Source organism: Chiloscyllium punctatum, chromosome 12, assembly GCF_047496795.1.
Source record: "Chiloscyllium punctatum isolate Juve2018m chromosome 12, sChiPun1.3, whole genome shotgun sequence".
Classification (NCBI taxonomy): Eukaryota; Metazoa; Chordata; class Chondrichthyes; order Orectolobiformes; family Hemiscylliidae; genus Chiloscyllium; species Chiloscyllium punctatum.
Genome location: NC_092750.1, coordinates 2,668,754 through 2,687,916, shown reverse-complemented (window position 1 = coordinate 2,687,916; position 19,163 = coordinate 2,668,754). Strand labels below are relative to the sequence as shown.

At 51.8% G+C, this 19,163-nt stretch overlaps 1 protein-coding gene across 1 annotated transcript in view; it reads right to left on the bottom strand.

The window, feature by feature from the left end:
* Positions 1 to 19,163, bottom strand: part of LOC140483550 (cytosolic 10-formyltetrahydrofolate dehydrogenase-like) — a 177,142-nt gene that overhangs the window by 50,684 nt on the left and 107,295 nt on the right. The window contains exons 10-16 of the mRNA XM_072581754.1: positions 11,583 to 11,730; positions 11,156 to 11,275; positions 10,197 to 10,324; positions 6,475 to 6,625; positions 6,104 to 6,174; positions 3,747 to 3,852; positions 626 to 713 (exon numbers count right to left, since the gene is read on the bottom strand). Of these exons, the coding sequence (XP_072437855.1) occupies positions 626 to 713; positions 3,747 to 3,852; positions 6,104 to 6,174; positions 6,475 to 6,625; positions 10,197 to 10,324; positions 11,156 to 11,275; positions 11,583 to 11,730 (812 nt within the window). The remainder of the gene's footprint in view (positions 1 to 625; positions 714 to 3,746; positions 3,853 to 6,103; positions 6,175 to 6,474; positions 6,626 to 10,196; positions 10,325 to 11,155; positions 11,276 to 11,582; positions 11,731 to 19,163) is intronic.

The following is a 19,163-nucleotide window of genomic DNA, read 5'->3' as shown; positions in this document are numbered from 1 at the left end:
TTCCCGGGGGGGGAGGGGGTGGTCAAGTAGTCAGGAGTTCAGGTCTCACCCCACAGCCCCTTGAGTCCATCATTCAGAGAGTCTCAGTGCGATACTGAGGGAATGCAACCCTGTCCCAGGTGCTGTCTCTCAGCTGAGACCTCAGCACAGAGGCTGGTCTCTGACCTCGTATTTTGAAGAAGGACAGAGGAGTTTTCTTGGGGGCTCTGATCAATATTAAAACCTCAAAACAAGATCACTCAAAGCAGATGATCAGCTGTTATTGTACTACTATTTGTGAAATCTTGCTGCATGAAAATTGAATACAGATTTTCCTAAAACAATGAACATTTTCAAAAAGTCCTTCGTTGCCTTTGAAGCACTTTCGGATAACCCGAGGATGCAAAAGGTGCCATGCAAATGTAGCTCATTACTCCAGTTAGGGAACAATCTCAGCCAATGATTTCGCGCGGAATCTTGTCCAGAAGATGATCCCAGTTTTTGCTCAATTTTAACTGGTTTTAACAACCAGCTGCCTCTGGTTGAGAAATCCCAGAATGAGATCGCTGGGATTTCCTGCTGAGTGTCACATGGCTGCCCACTAACCGGTTGGCTTCCTCTGTGTGAGGCCATTCTGCCTGCATACCTGCTCCTGGCAAAATGTTCACGACTCCCTTTGGGAATCCAGCCTTCACTGTCAGCTCTGCGAATTTCAACGCTGTCAAAGGAGTCACCTGTCGAAATGAACCAGACCATCCCTATATCAGTAACAACTCTCTGATCACCCTCCACACCTCACCCAGCTGACACCCAACCTGCCCCATGGCCATGATACTCCACCTGGCACCTTTCCCTAAAGCAAGACTGAGACACACTCTCCATTGGCATCACCCAGGACACAGCCAGAACACTGACCATTGGCATCACCCAGGACACAGCTGGATCAGTGACCATTGGCATCACCCAGGACACAGCTGGATCACTGTCCATTGGCATCACCCAGGACACAGTCGGATCATTGACCATTGGCATCACCCAGGACACAGCTGGATCAGTGACCATTGGCATCACCCAGGACACAGTCGGATCATTGACCATTGGCATCACCCAGGACACAGCCAGAACACTGACCATTGGCATCACCCAGGACACAGCCAGAACACTGACCATTGGCATCACTCAGGACACAGCCGGAACATTATCCATTGGCATCACTCAGGACACAGCTGGATCACTGACCATTGGCATCACCCAGGACACAGCCGGAACATTATCCATTGGCATCACCCAGGACACAGCCAGAACACTGACCATTGGCATCACCCAGGACACAGCTGGAACACTGACCATTGGCATCACCCAGGACACAGCTGGAACACTGACCATTGGCATCACAAAGGACACAGCTGGATCACTATCCATTGGCATCACCCAGGACACAGCTGGAACACTGACCATTGGCCTCACCCAGGACACAGCCAGAACACTGACCATTGGCATCACCCAGGACACAGCTAGAACACTGACCATTGGCATCACCCAGGACACAGCCAGAACACTGACCATTGGCATCACCCAGGACACAGCCAGAACATTATCCATTGGCATCACCCAGGACACAGCTGGAACACTGACCATTGGCATCACCCAGGACACAGCCAGAACACTGACCATTGGCATCACCCAGGACACAGCCAGAACACTGACCATTGGCATCACTCAGGACACAGCCGGAACATTATCCATTGGCATCACTCAGGACACAGCTGGATCACTGACCATTGGCATCACCCAGGACACAGCCGGAACATTATCCATTGGCATCACCCAGGACACAGCCAGAACACTGACCATTGGCATCACCCAGGACACAGCTGGAACACTGACCATTGGCATCACCCAGGACACAGCTGGAACACTGACCATTGGCATCACAAAGGACACAGCTGGATCACTATCCATTGGCATCACCCAGGACACAGCTGGAACACTGACCATTGGCATCACCCAGGACACAGCTGGAACACTGACCATTGGCCTCACCCAGGACACAGCCAGAACACTGACCATTGGCATCACCCAGGACACAGCCAGAACACTGACCATTGGCATCACCCAGGACACAGCCAGAACATTATCCATTGGCATCACCCAGGACACAGCCGGAACATTATCCATTGGCATCACCCAGGACACAGCTGGAACACTGACCATTGGCATCACCCAGGACACAGCCAGAACACTGACCATTGGCATCACCCAGGACACAGCCAGAACACTGACCATTGGCATCACTCAGGACACAGCCGGAACATTATCCATTGGCATCACTCAGGACACAGCTGGATCACTGACCATTGGCATCACCCAGGACACAGCCGGAACATTATCCATTGGCATCACTCAGGACACAGCTGGATCACTGACCATTGGCATCACCCAGGACACAGCTGGATCACTGTCCATTGGCATCACTCAGGACACAGCCGGATCACTGTCCATTGTCATCACCCAGGACACAGCTGGATCACTGTCCATTGGCATCACTCAGGACACAGCTGGATCACTGACCATTGGCATCACCTAGGACACAGCCGGAACACTATCCATTGGCATCACCCAGGACACAGCTGGAACACTGACCATTGGCATCACCCAGGACACAGCCGGAACACTATCCATTGGCATCACCCAGGACACAGCCAGAACACTGACCATTGGCATCACCCAGGACACAGCTGGATCACTGTCCATTGGCATCACCCAGGACACAGCCAGAACACTGACCATTGGCATCACCCAGGACACAGCTGGATCACTGTCCATTGGCATCACCCAGGACACAGCTAGAACATTATCCATTGGCATCACTCAGGACACAGCTGGATCACTGTCCATTGGCATCACCCAGGACACAGCCAGAACACTGACCATTGGCATAACCCAGGACATAGCCAGAACACTGACCATTGGCATCACCCAGGACACAGCCGGAACATTATCCATTGGCATCACCCAGGACACAGCCTTATAAATGATTAAAAGTAGTGGACCCAGCACCGATCTTTGTGGCACTCCACTGGTCACAGGCCTCCAGTCTGAAAAAACAACCCTCCACCACCACCCTCTGTCTTCTACCTTTGAGCCAGTTCTGTATCCAAATGACTAGTTCTCCATGAATTCCTTGAGATCTAACCTTGCTAACCAGACTCCTATGGGGAAACTTGTCGAATGCCTTACTGAAGTCCATATAGATCACATCTACTGCTCTGCCCACATCAATCCTCTTTGTTACTTCGCCAAAAACCTCAATCAAGTTTGTGAGACATGATTTCCCACACACAAAGCCATGGTGACTATCCCTAATCAGTCCTTGCCTTTCCAAATACATGTACATCCTGTCCCTCAGGATTCCCTCCAACAACTTGCCCACCACCGACTCCAGGCTCACTGGTCTATAGTTCCCTGGCTTAGGTTTATTTGGAAGCACTAGCTTTCAGAGTGCAGGTCCTTCAATCACCTGATGAAGGAGCAGCGCTCTGAAATCTAGTGCTTCCAAATAAACCTGTTGGACTATAACCTGGCGTTGTGTGATTTTTAACTGTCCGTCTGGAATCTGTGTGGCTCAGAGTTTGAGGGAATTATGAATCTGTCCATTCCAGCCCCCTTACACCACCCCAGTGTTCTCTGATTTCGGCTTCACTACTCTGACATTAAAACAGGAATTCACTCCAGTGCTTAGTAAGGGTCTAGAGCAGCCAACGTACCTGAGCTGGTTTGAGGACCACAGTGTTCCCAGCAGCTAGACAGGCTGCAGTCTTCCAGGCCAACATCATCAGCGGATAATTCCAGGGGATCACAATTCCACACACACTGTCTCAACAGAGAAACAGGAACATGGCTGGTTATTGTGAGAGTGACTGGAGTTTCACCCACAGAAACGGCAGCTCAGGCTGCACTGCCCACACCTTGGAATATTCGTGAAAAGTTGGCATATGATTAGATTCCCTACAGAGTGGAAACAGGCCCTTGGGCCCAACCCGTCCACACCAACCATCCGAAGAGTAACCCACCCAGACCCATTTCCCTGTAACTAATGCACCTAACACTCTGGCCAATTCATCTGACCGGCACATCTTTGTGACTGCAAGCAGAAACCGGAGCACCCAGAGGAAACCCACACAGACACAGGGAGAATGTACAAACTCCACACAGACAGTCACTGGAATCGAACCTGGGACTCTGGTGCTGTGAGGTAGCAGTGCTAATCACTGAGCCATTGTGCTGCCCATATCAAAGGCCTTTCCAGACACAGGAAGGGGCTAGTGAAATCACATCTGTAGTACTGTGACCAGTTTTGGTCCCATTACATAAGGACAGATATTATTTAATTAAAGGCAGTTCAGAGAAGATCCTTGGATTGTCTTATGGACAAAGGTTGAACAGGTTGGGACTCTGCTCCCTGGAGTTTACAAGAATGAGAGGTGATCTCATGGAAACATGTTGGATTCTTAAGGGGCTTGACAGGATCAATACTGAGAGGATGGTCCCCCTCATGGGAGGGTCTGGTACCAGAGGGCACAGTCTCAGAGTAAAGGGGGCACCAATTTCAGACTGAGATGGGGAGGAATTTCTTCTCTCAGAGGATTGAGAGTCTTTGGAACTCCTTACCACAGAGAGAGCTGTGGGGGCAGGGTCCGTGTGGATATTTAAGGCTGAGAGAGAGAGAGGGATTCTTGATCAGTCCGGGAATCGAGGGGAAAGGGCAGGGAAGTGGAGATGAGGAATGTCGGATCAGCCAGGATCCTATAGAATGGTGGAGTAGGCTCGAAGGGCTGAATGGACCACTCCTGTTCCTATTTCTTACAGTTCTTACCAGTGTAGTACAAAGAGAGAGCAGCACTGTTGGAGGGTCAGGGCTGAGGGAGCGCCGCACTGTCAGAGGGTCAGTGCTGAGGGAGTGTCACACTGTCAGAGGGTCAGTGCTGAGGGAGTGCTGCACTGTTTGGAGGGTCAGTGCTGAGGGAGTGTCGCACTGTCAGAGGGTCAGTGCTGAGGGAGTTTCGCACTGTCGGAGGGTCAGTGCTGAGGGAGTGCCGCACTGTCACAGGGTCAGTGCTGAGGGAGTGCTGCACTGTTTGGAGGGTCAGTGCTGAGGGAATGCCACACTATCGGAGGGTCAGTGCTGAGGGAGCGCTGCACTGTCGGAGGGTCAGTGCTGAGGGAGCGCCGCACTGTTGGAGGGTCAGTGCTGAGGGAGTGCCGCACTGTCGGAGGGTCAGTGCTGAGGGAGTGCTGCACTGTTGGAGGGTCAGTGCTGAGGGAATGCTGCACTGTTGGAGGGTCAGTGCTGAGGGGGCACCGCACTGTCGGAGGGTCAGTGCTAAGGGAATGCCACACTGTCAGGGACATTGAGATGAGACATTAAACTGGGGTCACATTTTGACTGTTTGTTGAGAACCTTGCCACTACTGTGTGGAAATGTGATTGAGTTTTTAACTCGTGTCTTTACCAATAGTTATCCTTTACCAATAGTAGGACAACAATATTGTGACTGTTGTGACACAGCTCTCTGTGTTTGCTGGCTGTGACAGGATGTGCTGTTTTCTTTCCTGTGTAACACGGTACTTCAAAATAACCCAATTGTGTTGGTATGTCATCATGTTACTTGCTAAATGAAAATCTTTCCCTCTTCTGACTGTTAGTAAATACAGTCTTGCTTTCTCCAACAACATTGTTGAACCAGTCCAGTATTGTTGGGTCATTTTCTTGATGTCAAAGCCTTACTGTATTTATTTGAATACTGTCCGCAGTTAGAGAACTGTTATTTGAAACCAAACCTTGTGAACTGTTGCAGGTGAAAATGAGAGCTGCTTTCTGGAAAATTTCAAAAGTGAGGTCTTGCAATGCGTCACTTGCTCATTCACGACAGTGAGGAACTGAGTTTTGGTACAGATTGGCATTTTGTTCAGGTCCTCTTCATGTACTCTGTTGTGGGGCTCAGGTGGCTCCAGTGGTCATGTCCCTGCCTCTAAAACAGAGGGTCTGGGTTCAAGTCCCAGCTGCTCTGGAGGTAAACAACCAATGCTCTTACCCAAGAAATAAAAACAGCCAATACTCTTACCCAACTGGCTCCCTCTTAGTGAAGGTTAAGTTGTGATTGGGCCGAGCTTGGTTAATGGGGATGGTGCAGCCCTAGACAGGGAGAGAGAGATGGACATCATTAGTGATAAAATAAACTGGCTCTCTCACAGACTCATTCAGGTAACTGTGTGCACAGCTCTATACAACTGTTCAGATGGGTGCAGGTATATAGGTATGTGCAGGTATACAGGGCATGTGCATATATATTTGCATGTGCAGGTATATAGCCATGTGCAGGTACCCAGGTGTGAGCAGGTAAACAGAGTGTGTGAAGGTGAATATAGTGTGTGGTGAATCATGGAAGGGTCTGTGGATTCTCGTTCGGGAATTATGGTTAAGATAAACTCCAACCTGAATCTTGTCGCACCATCCAGCGAAGTAGCGGAATGTTTGGATGGACATTCCCACATGGGTCTTTAGTGCCAGAGTGTACACAGCGCCTGAGTCAATAGCTTCAATTGTTGCCAATTCCTCCTGGTGTTGCTCCATTAAGTCAGCAAGTCTACAGGGAACACCAATCCCCAGGAACAGATGATCAAAATATACATTCAGGTAGCGTCTATGAGTGCTTTAACTAATGGGGTCAAGGTTCATCAATGGGGCTTTGATGCAGGTTGGTCTGTCCCCAGCTTTGTCCCTGCTCCATCGCTTCCTGTGAGAAAACTGCTCTTCCATTTGTGACTGAACACCCACAATATCCTTCCCCAGCCACTGAACACCCACAATGTCCTTCCTCCAGCCACTGAACACCCACAATATCCTTCCTCCTGCCACTGAACACCCATAATATCCTTCCCCAGCCACTGAACACCCACAATATCCTTCCTCCTGCCACTGAACACCCACAATATCCTTCCTCCTGCCACCCTACAGACACACAGCAAGACCATCCATGTGCACAGCCATGTGCACACCCATATGCACCCCCATGTGCAGTCCCATGTGCACACCCATGCACAACCCCATGCACAGCCCCATGTGCAGTCCCATGTACACACCCATGTACAGCCCCATGTGCAGCTCCATGAGCAACCCCGTGTACACACCCATGTACAGCCCCATGTTCAGCCCCATGTGCACACCCCATGTAGAGCCCATGTGCCCATCTATGTGCACACCTATGTACACACCCATGTACACATCCATGTACACAGCCATGTAGACAGCCATGTGCAGCCCCATGTGCAACACTGTGTACAGCCCCATGTACACACCCATGTGCAGCTCCATTTGCAACCCCGTGTACTACCCCATGTACACACCCATGTACACACCCATGTGCAAACCCATGTGCAGCCCCACGTGCAGCCCCACGTACAGCCCCATGTGCACACCCATGTGCATACCCATGTTCATCCCCATGTGCAGCCCCATGCACACACCCATGTGCAGCGCCATGTACAGCCCCATGTACACTCCCATGTACAGCCCCATGTACAGCCTCATGTACAGCCCCATGTACACACCCATGTGCAGCCCCATGTACAGCCCCATGTACACACCCATGTGCAGCCCCATGTACAGCCCCATGTACACTCCCATGTACAGCCCCATGTACACTCCCATGTACACTCCCATGTACAGCCCCATGTACAGCCCCATGTACACTCCCATGTACAGCCCCATGTACAGCCCCATGTACAGCCCCATGTGCAGTGCCATGTACAGCCCCATGTACACTCCCATGTACAGCCCCATGTACAGCCTCATGTACAGCCCCATGTACACACCCATGTGCAGCCCCATGTACAGCCCCATGTACACACCCATGTGCAGCCCCATGTACATCCCCATGTACACTCCCATGTACAGCCCCATGTACAGCCCCATGTACACACCCATGTACAGCCCCATGTACACACCCATGTACAGCCCCATGTACACTCCCATGTACAGCCCCATGTACACTCCCATGTACAGCCCCATGTACACACCCATGTGCAGCCCCATGTACAGCCCCATGTACACTCCCATGTACAGCCCCATGTACACACCCATGTGCAGCCCCATGTACAGCCCCATGTACACTCCCATGTACAGCCCCATGTACACACCCATGTGCAGCCCCATGTACAGCCCCATGTACACTCCCATATACAGCCCCATGTACAGCCCCATGTGCACACCCATGTGCATACCCATGTTCATCCCCATGTGCAGCCCCATGTATACACCCATGTGCAGCCCCATGTACACACCCATGTGCAGTGCCATGTACAGCCCCATGTACACTCCCATGTACAGCCCCATGTACAGCCCCATGTACACACCCATGTGCAGCGCCATGTACAGCCCCATGTACAGCCCCATGTACACACCCATGTGCAGCCCCATGTACAGCCCCATGTACACACCCATGTACACACCCATGTGCAGCCCCATGTACAGCCCCATGTACACACCCATGTGCAGCCCCATGTGCAGCCCCATGTACAGCCCCATGTGCAGTCCTACAATCAGCTGCCATTCGTTTCAAGCTCTCAAATGCCCTTTCTGAATTTCCCCATCACTTCCTCCTTCATCGAGACCTTCCTGGTATCTCCTGAGCTGTGATGGTATGTCGTACTGAGGCTCAGAGTTTAACATTGTCCTTCCAGCAGTGTCTGAAGATCAATTACTAAGTTAATGAAGTAAATGCAAGGCATCAAACCCCATGCTGTCCCTGTCCTGGGAGTGTTTGATGGGGGGACAGTGCAAAGAGAGCTTTACTCTATATCTAACCCCGTGCTGTCCCTGTCCTGGGAGTGTTTGATGGGGGACAGTGTAGAGAGAGCTTTACTAACTCCTTGCTGTCCCTGTCCCTGGGAGTGTCTGATGGGGGACAGTGTAGAGGAAGCTTTACTCCGTATCTAACCCCATGCTGCCCCTATCCTGGGAGTGTTTGATGGGGGGACAGTGCAGAGAGAGCTTTACTCTGTATCTAACCTAGTGCTGCCCCTGTCCTGGGAGTGTTTGATGGGGGGACAGTGTAGAGAGAGCTTTACTCTGTATCTAACCCTGTGCTGTCCCTGTCCTGGGAGTGTTTGATGGGGACAGTGTAGAGAGAGCTTTACTCTGTATCTAACCCTGTGCTGTCCCTGTCCTGGGAGTGTTTGATGAGGGACAGTGTAGGGAGAGCTTTACTCTGTATCTAACACCGTGCTGTCCCTGTCCTGGGAGTGTTTGATGGGGGGGACAGTGTAGAGGGAGCTTTACTCTGTATCTAACACCGTGCTGACCCTGTCCTGGGAGTGTTTGATGGGGACAGTATAGAGGGAGCTTTACTCTGTATCTAACCCTGTGCTGTCCCTGTCCTGGGAGTGTTTGATGGGGGACAGTGTAGAGGGAGCTTTACTCTGTATCTAACCCTGTGCTGTCCCTGTCCTGGGAGTGTTTGATGAGGGACAGTGTAGATGGAGCTTTACTCTGTATCTAACACCGTGCTGACCCTGTCCTGGGAGTGTTTGATGAGGGACAGTGTAGATGGAGCTTTACTCTGTATCTAACACCGTGCTGTCCCTGTCCTGGGAGTGTTTGATGGGGGGGACAGTATAGATGGAGCTTTACTCTGTATCTAACCCCGTGCTGTCCCTGTCGTGGGAGTGTTTGATGGGGACAGTGTAGAGGGAGCTTTACTCTGTATCTAACCCTGTGCTGTCCCTGTCCTGGGAGTGTTTGATGAGGGACAGTGTAGAGTGAGCTTTACTCTGTATCTAACCCCGTGCTGTCCCTGTCCTGGGAGTGTTTGATGGGTACAGTATAGAGAAAGCTTTACTCTGTATCTAACCCCGTGCTGACCCTGTCCTGGGAGTGTTTGATTCTGATACTAGTATCCAATAGAGAGCTAACACCATTCTCTTGTCCTCCCCTCTTTTTCCAAGGCAGCAATGAAAATATTGAATAGTTAATTCTTAAAACTATTTCCATTATATTTCAGAAGCCTCCAATCACTAATGTACGGTCTCCAATAGAAATGACAGTCTGCTGTCAGCTTCTCACTCCGATTTGCTCATTTACGTGGTTCCTATTCTTTGTGGTGACCTGTTGGTTCTGTTTCTCTCTAAGGTTTCTGTGAACGCACTTTCAGTACTTACTTGTAGATGAGTCGACCCCGGTCTCTGGGATTCATTCTCCCCCATTCTCCAGTCTCAAAAGCCTCTTTCGCTGCTGCCACAGCTTTGTCAACATCAGCTACCTGAGCAAGCGACACTCTGCAGATAACCTGGGAGGTAGAGGCAGTGAGAGAGGGACTGAGAGAGTGGGAGATAGAGAGAGAGACAGCACGGCGCAGGGAGAGAGAGAGAGAGAGAGAGACATCACGGCGCAGGGAGAGAGAGAGAGAGAGAGACATCACGGCGCAGGGAGAGAGAGAGAGAGAGAGAGATCACGGCGCAGGGAGAGAGAGAGAGAGAGACAGCTCGGCACAGGGATAGAGAGAAAGAGAGAGATAGCATGGCTAAGGGAGAGAGAGACATGGAAGGAGAGAGAGAGAGAGAGAGAGAGAGAGAGAGAGATAGCACGGCACAGGGAGAGAGAGAGAGAGACAGCTTGGCACAGGGATAGAGAGAAAGAGAGATAGCATGGCTAAGGGAGAGAGAGACATGGAGGGAGAGAGAGAGAGAGAGATAGCACGGCACAGGGATAGAGAGAGAGAGAGAGAGAGATAGCACGGCTAAGGGAGAGAGAGAGTGGGGGAGAGAGAGAGAGAGACATCACGGCACAGGAAGACAGAGTAAAGATGGGAACGAAAGAATGAGGGAGAAAACTCAACATACAGCAGAGTTGGAGTGGAGGGACAGGGAATGAGTTTGGGAATGTGGCAGAGAGAAAGGGACTGAAATAGCGAGTATGAGATACATGTCACAGCGGCATACAGCACAGACACATGCCCTTCAACCCAACTCGTCCATGCTGACCAGGTTTCCTAAACTGTGTTTGGCGTGATGGAGAGAATGAGATATTGGAAAGGGAAAGAGTGAACAAGGATTCCCTCTCATTCTCTCAGCTAAAGGCAGTTCTGTGGGGAGATGTGAACCAAACATTCAGAACTCACAGAGCCATCGGTTGGGTTAATCGAATTGTAACATTTCCCCCCTTCGGCATCGACAAACTGCCCATCGATAAAGACTTGATGGGGCATTCGCAGAGTCAGGTTATTGATGTTCAACTCAACCTGCCAATTCAAACAGAACAATAATGGTCAGAAATCGGATCACTTCACGTGAACATTAACACTCAATGAGGGCGAGGGGGGGCTGGGGGAGATGCCCCTGTACCGGATCATTCTAAGATTCGCAAAGGGCATGACTGAATTTCTGAAAGGGAAGGGTTTCAGACTGGCAGAAACACAAACAGGCCGAGACCATGACCTTGTTTCACTGACGCTGTCATCATTCCAGAGACAAATCTGCTTTAAAAAACCAGGACAATCTTTAACCTGTGCTGGGTTATTTATAATTATTATTGCAAGCTTCACGTACGTAATCTATTAGCAGCTCTTCCTCATCATCTTCACCACGAAGTTTCTTCACAAGTGTTTGTGTCAGGTCCCCGAATGTCGTCGCCATGTACACATCTTCATTCTGCAGCTGAACACCCTGACACTTTAATTTGATCTCCTCCACCAATCTGCAGACAGCAAGAACAAAGAAGATTCTGACATCTGTTCAGGGACAGTGAAGCCTCTGATTGGGATCACCCTCTGCCACCGCAACGGTTACACCATCCTCACCACAGACCCCTGAACTCAAGGCACAATGAATTCAACACAACACCATCTCAACACCACTTCAACACCGCCTCAACACCATCTCAACACTGCCTCAACACCGCCTCAACACCACCTCAACACCATCTCAACACTGCCTCAACACCGCCTCAACACCACCTCAACACCACCTCAACACCGCATCAACACTGCCTCAACACCACCTCAACACCATCTCAACACCGCCTCAATACCACTTCAACATAGTCTCAACACAGTCTCAACACCGCCACAACACAGCCTCAACACCGCCTCAACACCACCTCAACACCGCCTCAACACCACTTCAACACTGTCTCAACACCACTTCAACACCATCTCAACACCGCCTCAACACCGCCTCAACACCACCTCAACACCGCCTCAACACCGTCTCAACACCGCATCAACACAGTCTCAACATCGTCTCAACACCACCTCAACACCGCCTCAACACCGCATCAACACCGTCTCAACACCGTCTCAACACCGCCTCAACACCGTCTCAACACCGCATCAACACAGTCTCAACACCGTCTCAACACCACCTCAACACCGCCTCAACACCGCATCAACACCGTCTCAACACCGTCTCAACACCACCTCAACACCGCCTCAACACCGCATCAACACCGTCTCAACACTGCCTCAACACAGTCTCAACACCACCTCAACACCGCCTCAACACAGTCTCAACACAGTCTCAACACCACCTCAACACCGCCTCAACACAGTCTCAACACCGTCTCAACACCATCTCAACACCGCCTCAACACCGCCTCAACACAGTCTCAACACAACCTCAACACCGCCTCAACACCGCCTCAACACCACCTCAACACCGCCTCAACACCACCTCAACACCATCTCAACACTGCCTCAACACCGCCTCAACACCACCTCAACACCACCTCAACACCGCATCAACACTGCCTCAACACCACCTCAACACCATCTCAACACCGCCTCAATACCACTTCAACATAGTCTCAACACAGTCTCAACACCGCCACAACACAGCCTCAACACCGCCACAACACAGCCTCAACACCGCCTCAACACCACCTCAACACCGCCTCAACACCACTTCAACACTGTCTCAACACCACTTCAACACCATCTCAACACCGCCTCAACACCGCCTCAACACCACCTCAACACCGCCTCAACACCGCATCAACACTGCCTCAACACCACTTCAACACCACTTCAACACCACTTCAACACAGCCTCAACACCGCCTCAACACAGCCTCAACACCGCCTCAACACAGTCTCAACACCGCCACAACACCGCCTCAACACCGCCACAACACCGCCTGCACAGTCTCAACACAGTCTCAACACCGCCTCAACACCGCCTCAACACCGCCACAACACCGCCTCAACAGTCTCAACACAGTCTCAACACCGCATCAACACCGCCTCAACACCACCTCAACACAGCCTCAACACCGCCTCAACACAGTCTCAACATTCTCAACACCACCTCAACACAGTCACAACACCGCCTCAACACCACCTCAACACCGTCTCAACACCACCTCAACACCGCCTCAACACAGTCTCAACATTCTCAACACCACCTCAACACCACCTCAACACAGTCTCAACATTCTCAACACCACCTCAACACCACCTCAACATTCTTAACACCACCTCAACACCACCTCAACATTCTCAACACCACCTCAACATTCTCAACACCACCTCAACACCGCCTCAACACCGCCTCAACACAGTCTCAACACCGCCTCAACACAGTCTCAACACAGTCTCAACACAGTCTCAACACAGTCTCAACACCGCCTCAACACAGTCTCAACACAGTCTCAACACAGTCTCAACACAGTCTCAACACCGCCTCAACACCACCTCAACACCGCCTCAACAGTCTCAACACAGTCTCAACACGGCCTCAACACAGTCTCAACACCATCTCAACACCGCCTCAACACCACATCAACACCGTCTCAACACCGCCTCAACACCATCTCAACACCGCCTCAACACCGCATCAACACCGTCTCTACACCGCCTCAACACAGTCTCAACACCACCTCAACACCGCCTCAACACCGCCTCAACACAGTCTCAACACAGTCTCAACATCGTCTCAACACCACCTCAACACCGCCTCAACACCGCATCAACACCGTCTCAACACCGTCTCAACACCACCTCAACACCGCCTCAACACCGTCTCAACACCGCATCAACACAGTCTCAACACCGTCTCAACACCACCTCAACACCGCCTCAACACCGCATCAACACCGTCTCAACACCGTCTCAACACCACCTCAACACCGCCTCAACACCGCATCAACACCGTCTCAACACTGCCTCAACACAGTCTCAACACCACCTCAACACCGCCTCAACACAGTCTCAACACAGTCTCAACACCACCTCAACACCGCCTCAACACAGTCTCAACACCGTCTCAACACCATCTCAACACCGCCTCAACACCGCCTCAACACAGTCTCAACACAACCTCAACACCGCCTCAACACCGCCTCAACACCACCTCAACACCGCCTCAACACCACCTCAACACCGTCTCAACACTGCCTCAATACAGTCTCAACACCGTCTCAACACCGCCTCAACACAGTCTCAACACCATATCAACAACGCCTCAACACCGTCTCAACACCGCCTCAACATCACCTCAACACCATATCAACACCGCCTCAACAATGCCTCAATACCGTCTCAAAATTGCCTCAACACCATCTCAACACAGTCTCAACACCGCCTCAACACCACCTCAACACTGCCTCAACACCACCTCAACACCACCTCAACACCGCCTCAACACCACCTCAACACCACCTCAACACCATCTCAACACCGCCTCAACACCACCTCAACACCACCTCAACACCACCTCAACACAGTCTCAACACCGCCTCAACACCGCCTCAACGCCGCCTCAACACCACCTCAACACCACCTCAACACCGCCTCAACACCACCTCAACACCACCTCAACACCATCTCAACATCGCCTCAACACCACCTCAACACCACCTCAACACAGTCTCAACACCGCCTCAACACCGCCTCAACGCCGCCTCAACATCACCCCAACACCGCCTCAATACCGCTTCAACACAGTCTCAAAACCGCCTCAACAACGCCTCAACACAGTCTCAATACCGTCTCAACACCGCCTCAACACCGTCTCAACACCGCCTCAACACCATCTCAACACTGCCTCAACACTGCCTCAACACCGTCTCAAAACTCCCTCAACACCGCCTCAACACCGTCTCAACACTGCCTCAACACCGCCTCAACACCATCTCAACACTGCCTCAACACTGCCTCAACACCGTCTCAAAACTCCCTCAACACCGCCTCAACACTGCCTCAACACCGCCTCAACACCATCTCAACACCGCCTCAACATGGCCTCAACACCATCTCAAAACTGCGTCAACACCACCTCAACACCACCTCAACGCCGCCTCAACACCGCCTCAACACCATCTCAACACCGCCTCAACGCCGCCTCAACACCGCCTCAACACCATCTCAACACACCCTCAACACCACCTCAACACCGCCTCAACACCGCCTCAACATCGCCTCAACATCGCCTTAACACCGCCTCAACACCGCCTCAACACCGTCTCAACACACCCTCAACACCACCTCAACACCGCCTCAACACCATCTCAACGCCGCCTCAATACCGCCTCAACACCGCCTCAACACCGTCTCAACACACCCTCAACACCGCCTCAACACCGTCTCAACGCTGCCTCAATACCGCCTCAACACCACCTCAACACCGCCTCAACACCGCCTCAACACCATCTCAACACACCCTCAACACCACCTCAACACCGCCTCAACACCGCCTCAACACCGCCTTAACACCGCCTCAACACCATCTCAACACCGCCTCAATACCGCCTCAACACCGCCTCAACACCGCCTTAACACCACCTCAACACCACCTTAACACCGCCTCAACACCATCTCAACGCCGCCTCAACACCGCCTCAATACCGCCTCAACACCGCCTCAACACCGCCTTAACACCGCCTCAACACCATCTCAACGCCGCCTCAATACCGCCTCAACACTGCCTCAACACCATCTCAACACCGCCTCAACACCGCCTTAACACCGCCTCAACACCACCTCAACACCACCTCAACGCCGCCTCAACACCACCTCAACACCATCTCAACACCGCCTCAACACCGTCTCAACACCACCTCAACACCACCTCAACACCGCCTCAACACCGCCTCAACACAGTCTCAACACTGCCTCAACACCATCTCAACACCGCCTCAACACCGCCTTAACACCGCCTCAACACCACCTCAACACCACCTCAACGCCGCCTCAACACCACCTCAACACCACCTCAACACCGCCTCAACACCATCTCAACACCGCCTCAACACCGCCTCAACACCACCTCAACACCACCTCAACGCCGCCTCAACACCACCTCAACACCATCTCAACACCGCCTCAACACCATCTCAACACCGCCTCAATACCATCTCAACGCCGCCTCAATACCGCCTCAACACCGCCTTAACACCGCCTCAACACCATCTCAACGCCGCCTCAATACCGCCTCAACACCGCCTTAACACCGCCTCAACACCATCTCAACGCCGCCTCAATACCGCCTCAACACCGCCTCAACACCACCTCAACACCACCTCAACGCCGCCTCAACACCGCCTCAACACCATCTCAACACCGCCTCAACACCGCCTTAACACCGCCTCAACACCATCTCAACGCCGCCTCAACACCATCTCAACGCCGCCTCAACACCACCTCAACACCGCCTCAACACCGCCTCAACACCGCCTCAACACCACCTCAACACCGCCTCAACACCATCTCAACGCCGCCTCAACACCATCTCAACGCCGCCTCAATACCGCCTCAACATCGCCTCAACATCGCCTTAACACCGCCTCAACACCGTCTCAACACACCCTCAACACCGCCTCAACACCGCCTCAATACCGCCTCAACACCGCCTCAACACCGCCTCAACACCATCTCAACGCCGCCTCAATACCGCCTCAACACCGCCTTAACACCGCCTCAACACCATCTCAACACCACCTCAACACCGCCTCAACACCACCTCAACACCGCCTCAACACCACCTCAACACCGCCTCAACACCACTTCAGCACTGTCTCAACACCACTTCAACACCATCTCAACACCGCCTCAACACCGCCTCAACACGGCCTCAACACGGCCTCAACACCACCTCAACACCGCCTCAACACCGCCTCAACACGGCCTCAACACGGCCTCAACACCACCTCAACACCGCCTCAACACCGCCTTAACACCGCCTCAACACCACCTCAACACCGTCTCAATACCGCCTCAACACCGCCTCAACACCGCCTCAACACGGCCTCAACACCATCTCAACACCGCCTCAACACGGCCTCAACACCGCCTCAACACCACCTCAACATCGCCTTAACACCGCGTCAACATCGCCTTAACACCGCCTCAACACCGCCTCAACACGGCCTCAACACCATCTCAACACCGCCTCAACACCGCCTCAACACGGCCTCAACACCACCTCAACACCGCCTTAACACCGCCTCAACACCACCTCAACACCATCTCAACACCGCCTCAACACGGCCTCAACACCATCTCAACACCGCCTCAACACCGCCTCAACACGGCCTCAACACCATCTCAACACCGCCTCAACACGGCCTCAACACGGCCTCAACACCATCTCAACACCGCCTCAACACGGCCTCAACACGGCCTCAACACCACCTCACTTGTTTCTTCATTCATTCATTCAAGGGATGTGTGTGTCGCTGGCTGGGCCAACATTTATTGCCCACCTCAATTACCCTTTAGTGGCTTGTTTGGGCATTTCAGAATGCATTTCTAACATTGGCAGTTAGAAGTCAATTACGTTGTTGTGAGTATAGAGTCAGGGGCATATAGGAGTACATAATGACTCAGTGGTTATCACTGCTGCCTCACAGTGCCAGGGACCCGGGTTCAATTCCAGCCTCATGTGACTGTCTGTGTGGAGTTTGCACATTCTCCCCATGTCTGTGTGGGTTTCCTCTGGGTGCTCCAGTTTCCTCCCACAATCCAAAGATGTGCAGGTCAGGGTGGATTGGCCATGCTAAATTGTCCATAGTGTCCAGTTATGTGCAGACTAGGTGCGTTAGCCATGAGAAATGCAGGGTTACAGCGATAGAGTAGAGGCTGAGTCTGGGTGGGATGCTCTTCAGAGGGTTAATGTGGACTCAATGAGCCGAATGATCTGTAGAGATTCTATGACATGTAGACCTGATCAGGTTTCCTTCCTTAAAGGACACTAGTGAACCAGATGGGTTTTAACAACAACTGGCAATAATTAACATTGATCATTACTTATTTTTATTGAATTCACATAGCACCATCTGCTGTGGTGGGGTTCAAACTTATGTCCCTGGAACATTAACCAGGGGTCCAACTGGATTGCTAGCCCAGTGTACACTACCACTAACCACTTGGCTCAGTAGCTTCCCTGCTCGGATTCTATGTGAAACTGTCTAATTGACACTGCTGGGACCATTCATTGCAATATAAAACCAAGCGTGACCAAAGTTCACAGACTCTGAGGTTCGTACGAAAGCCCAGATCACAGCAATCCTCTGCCTCTGGCTGTGGTTGGTTGGTTAATATTTTGCCTTACTAATGCAGGCTGCTGTCATGTGGTTCACCCAGTCACTGTCAGAGCCATTAAACTCAATGTTCATCATTCTCCAGCAAGCCAGCAATCCTCCAAGTCAGTGTGCCTGACAGACACACCCCTCTCTCAACAATGATTAGCCAATTTCCCATTTAATCCATTCTTGGCATTGGCTCTGGAAAATTCAACTTTATTGCCCCTCCCAAGTTGCTGTAAAAACAGGAGAGGGGGGAGGTGGAGGTTAGGAGGCTTGTTAAACTTCTTCATGACTCCTTGGTAAATGTTTAGAAACATAGAAACATAGACAACAGGTGCAGGAGTAGGCCATTTGGCCCTTCGAGCCTGCACCATCATTCAATACTGATCATCCAATCTCAGTATCCCATTCCCACCCTCTCCCCATACCCCTTGATCCCTTTAACCAGCTCCCTCTTGAATATATCTAACAAACTGACCCCAACAGCTTCCTGTGGGAGAGAATTCCACAGGTTCCCAATTCTCTGAGGGAAGAAATTCTTCCTCATCTCAGTCCTGAATGACTTACCCCTTATTCTTAGACTGTGACCCTTAGTTCTGGACTTCTCCGACA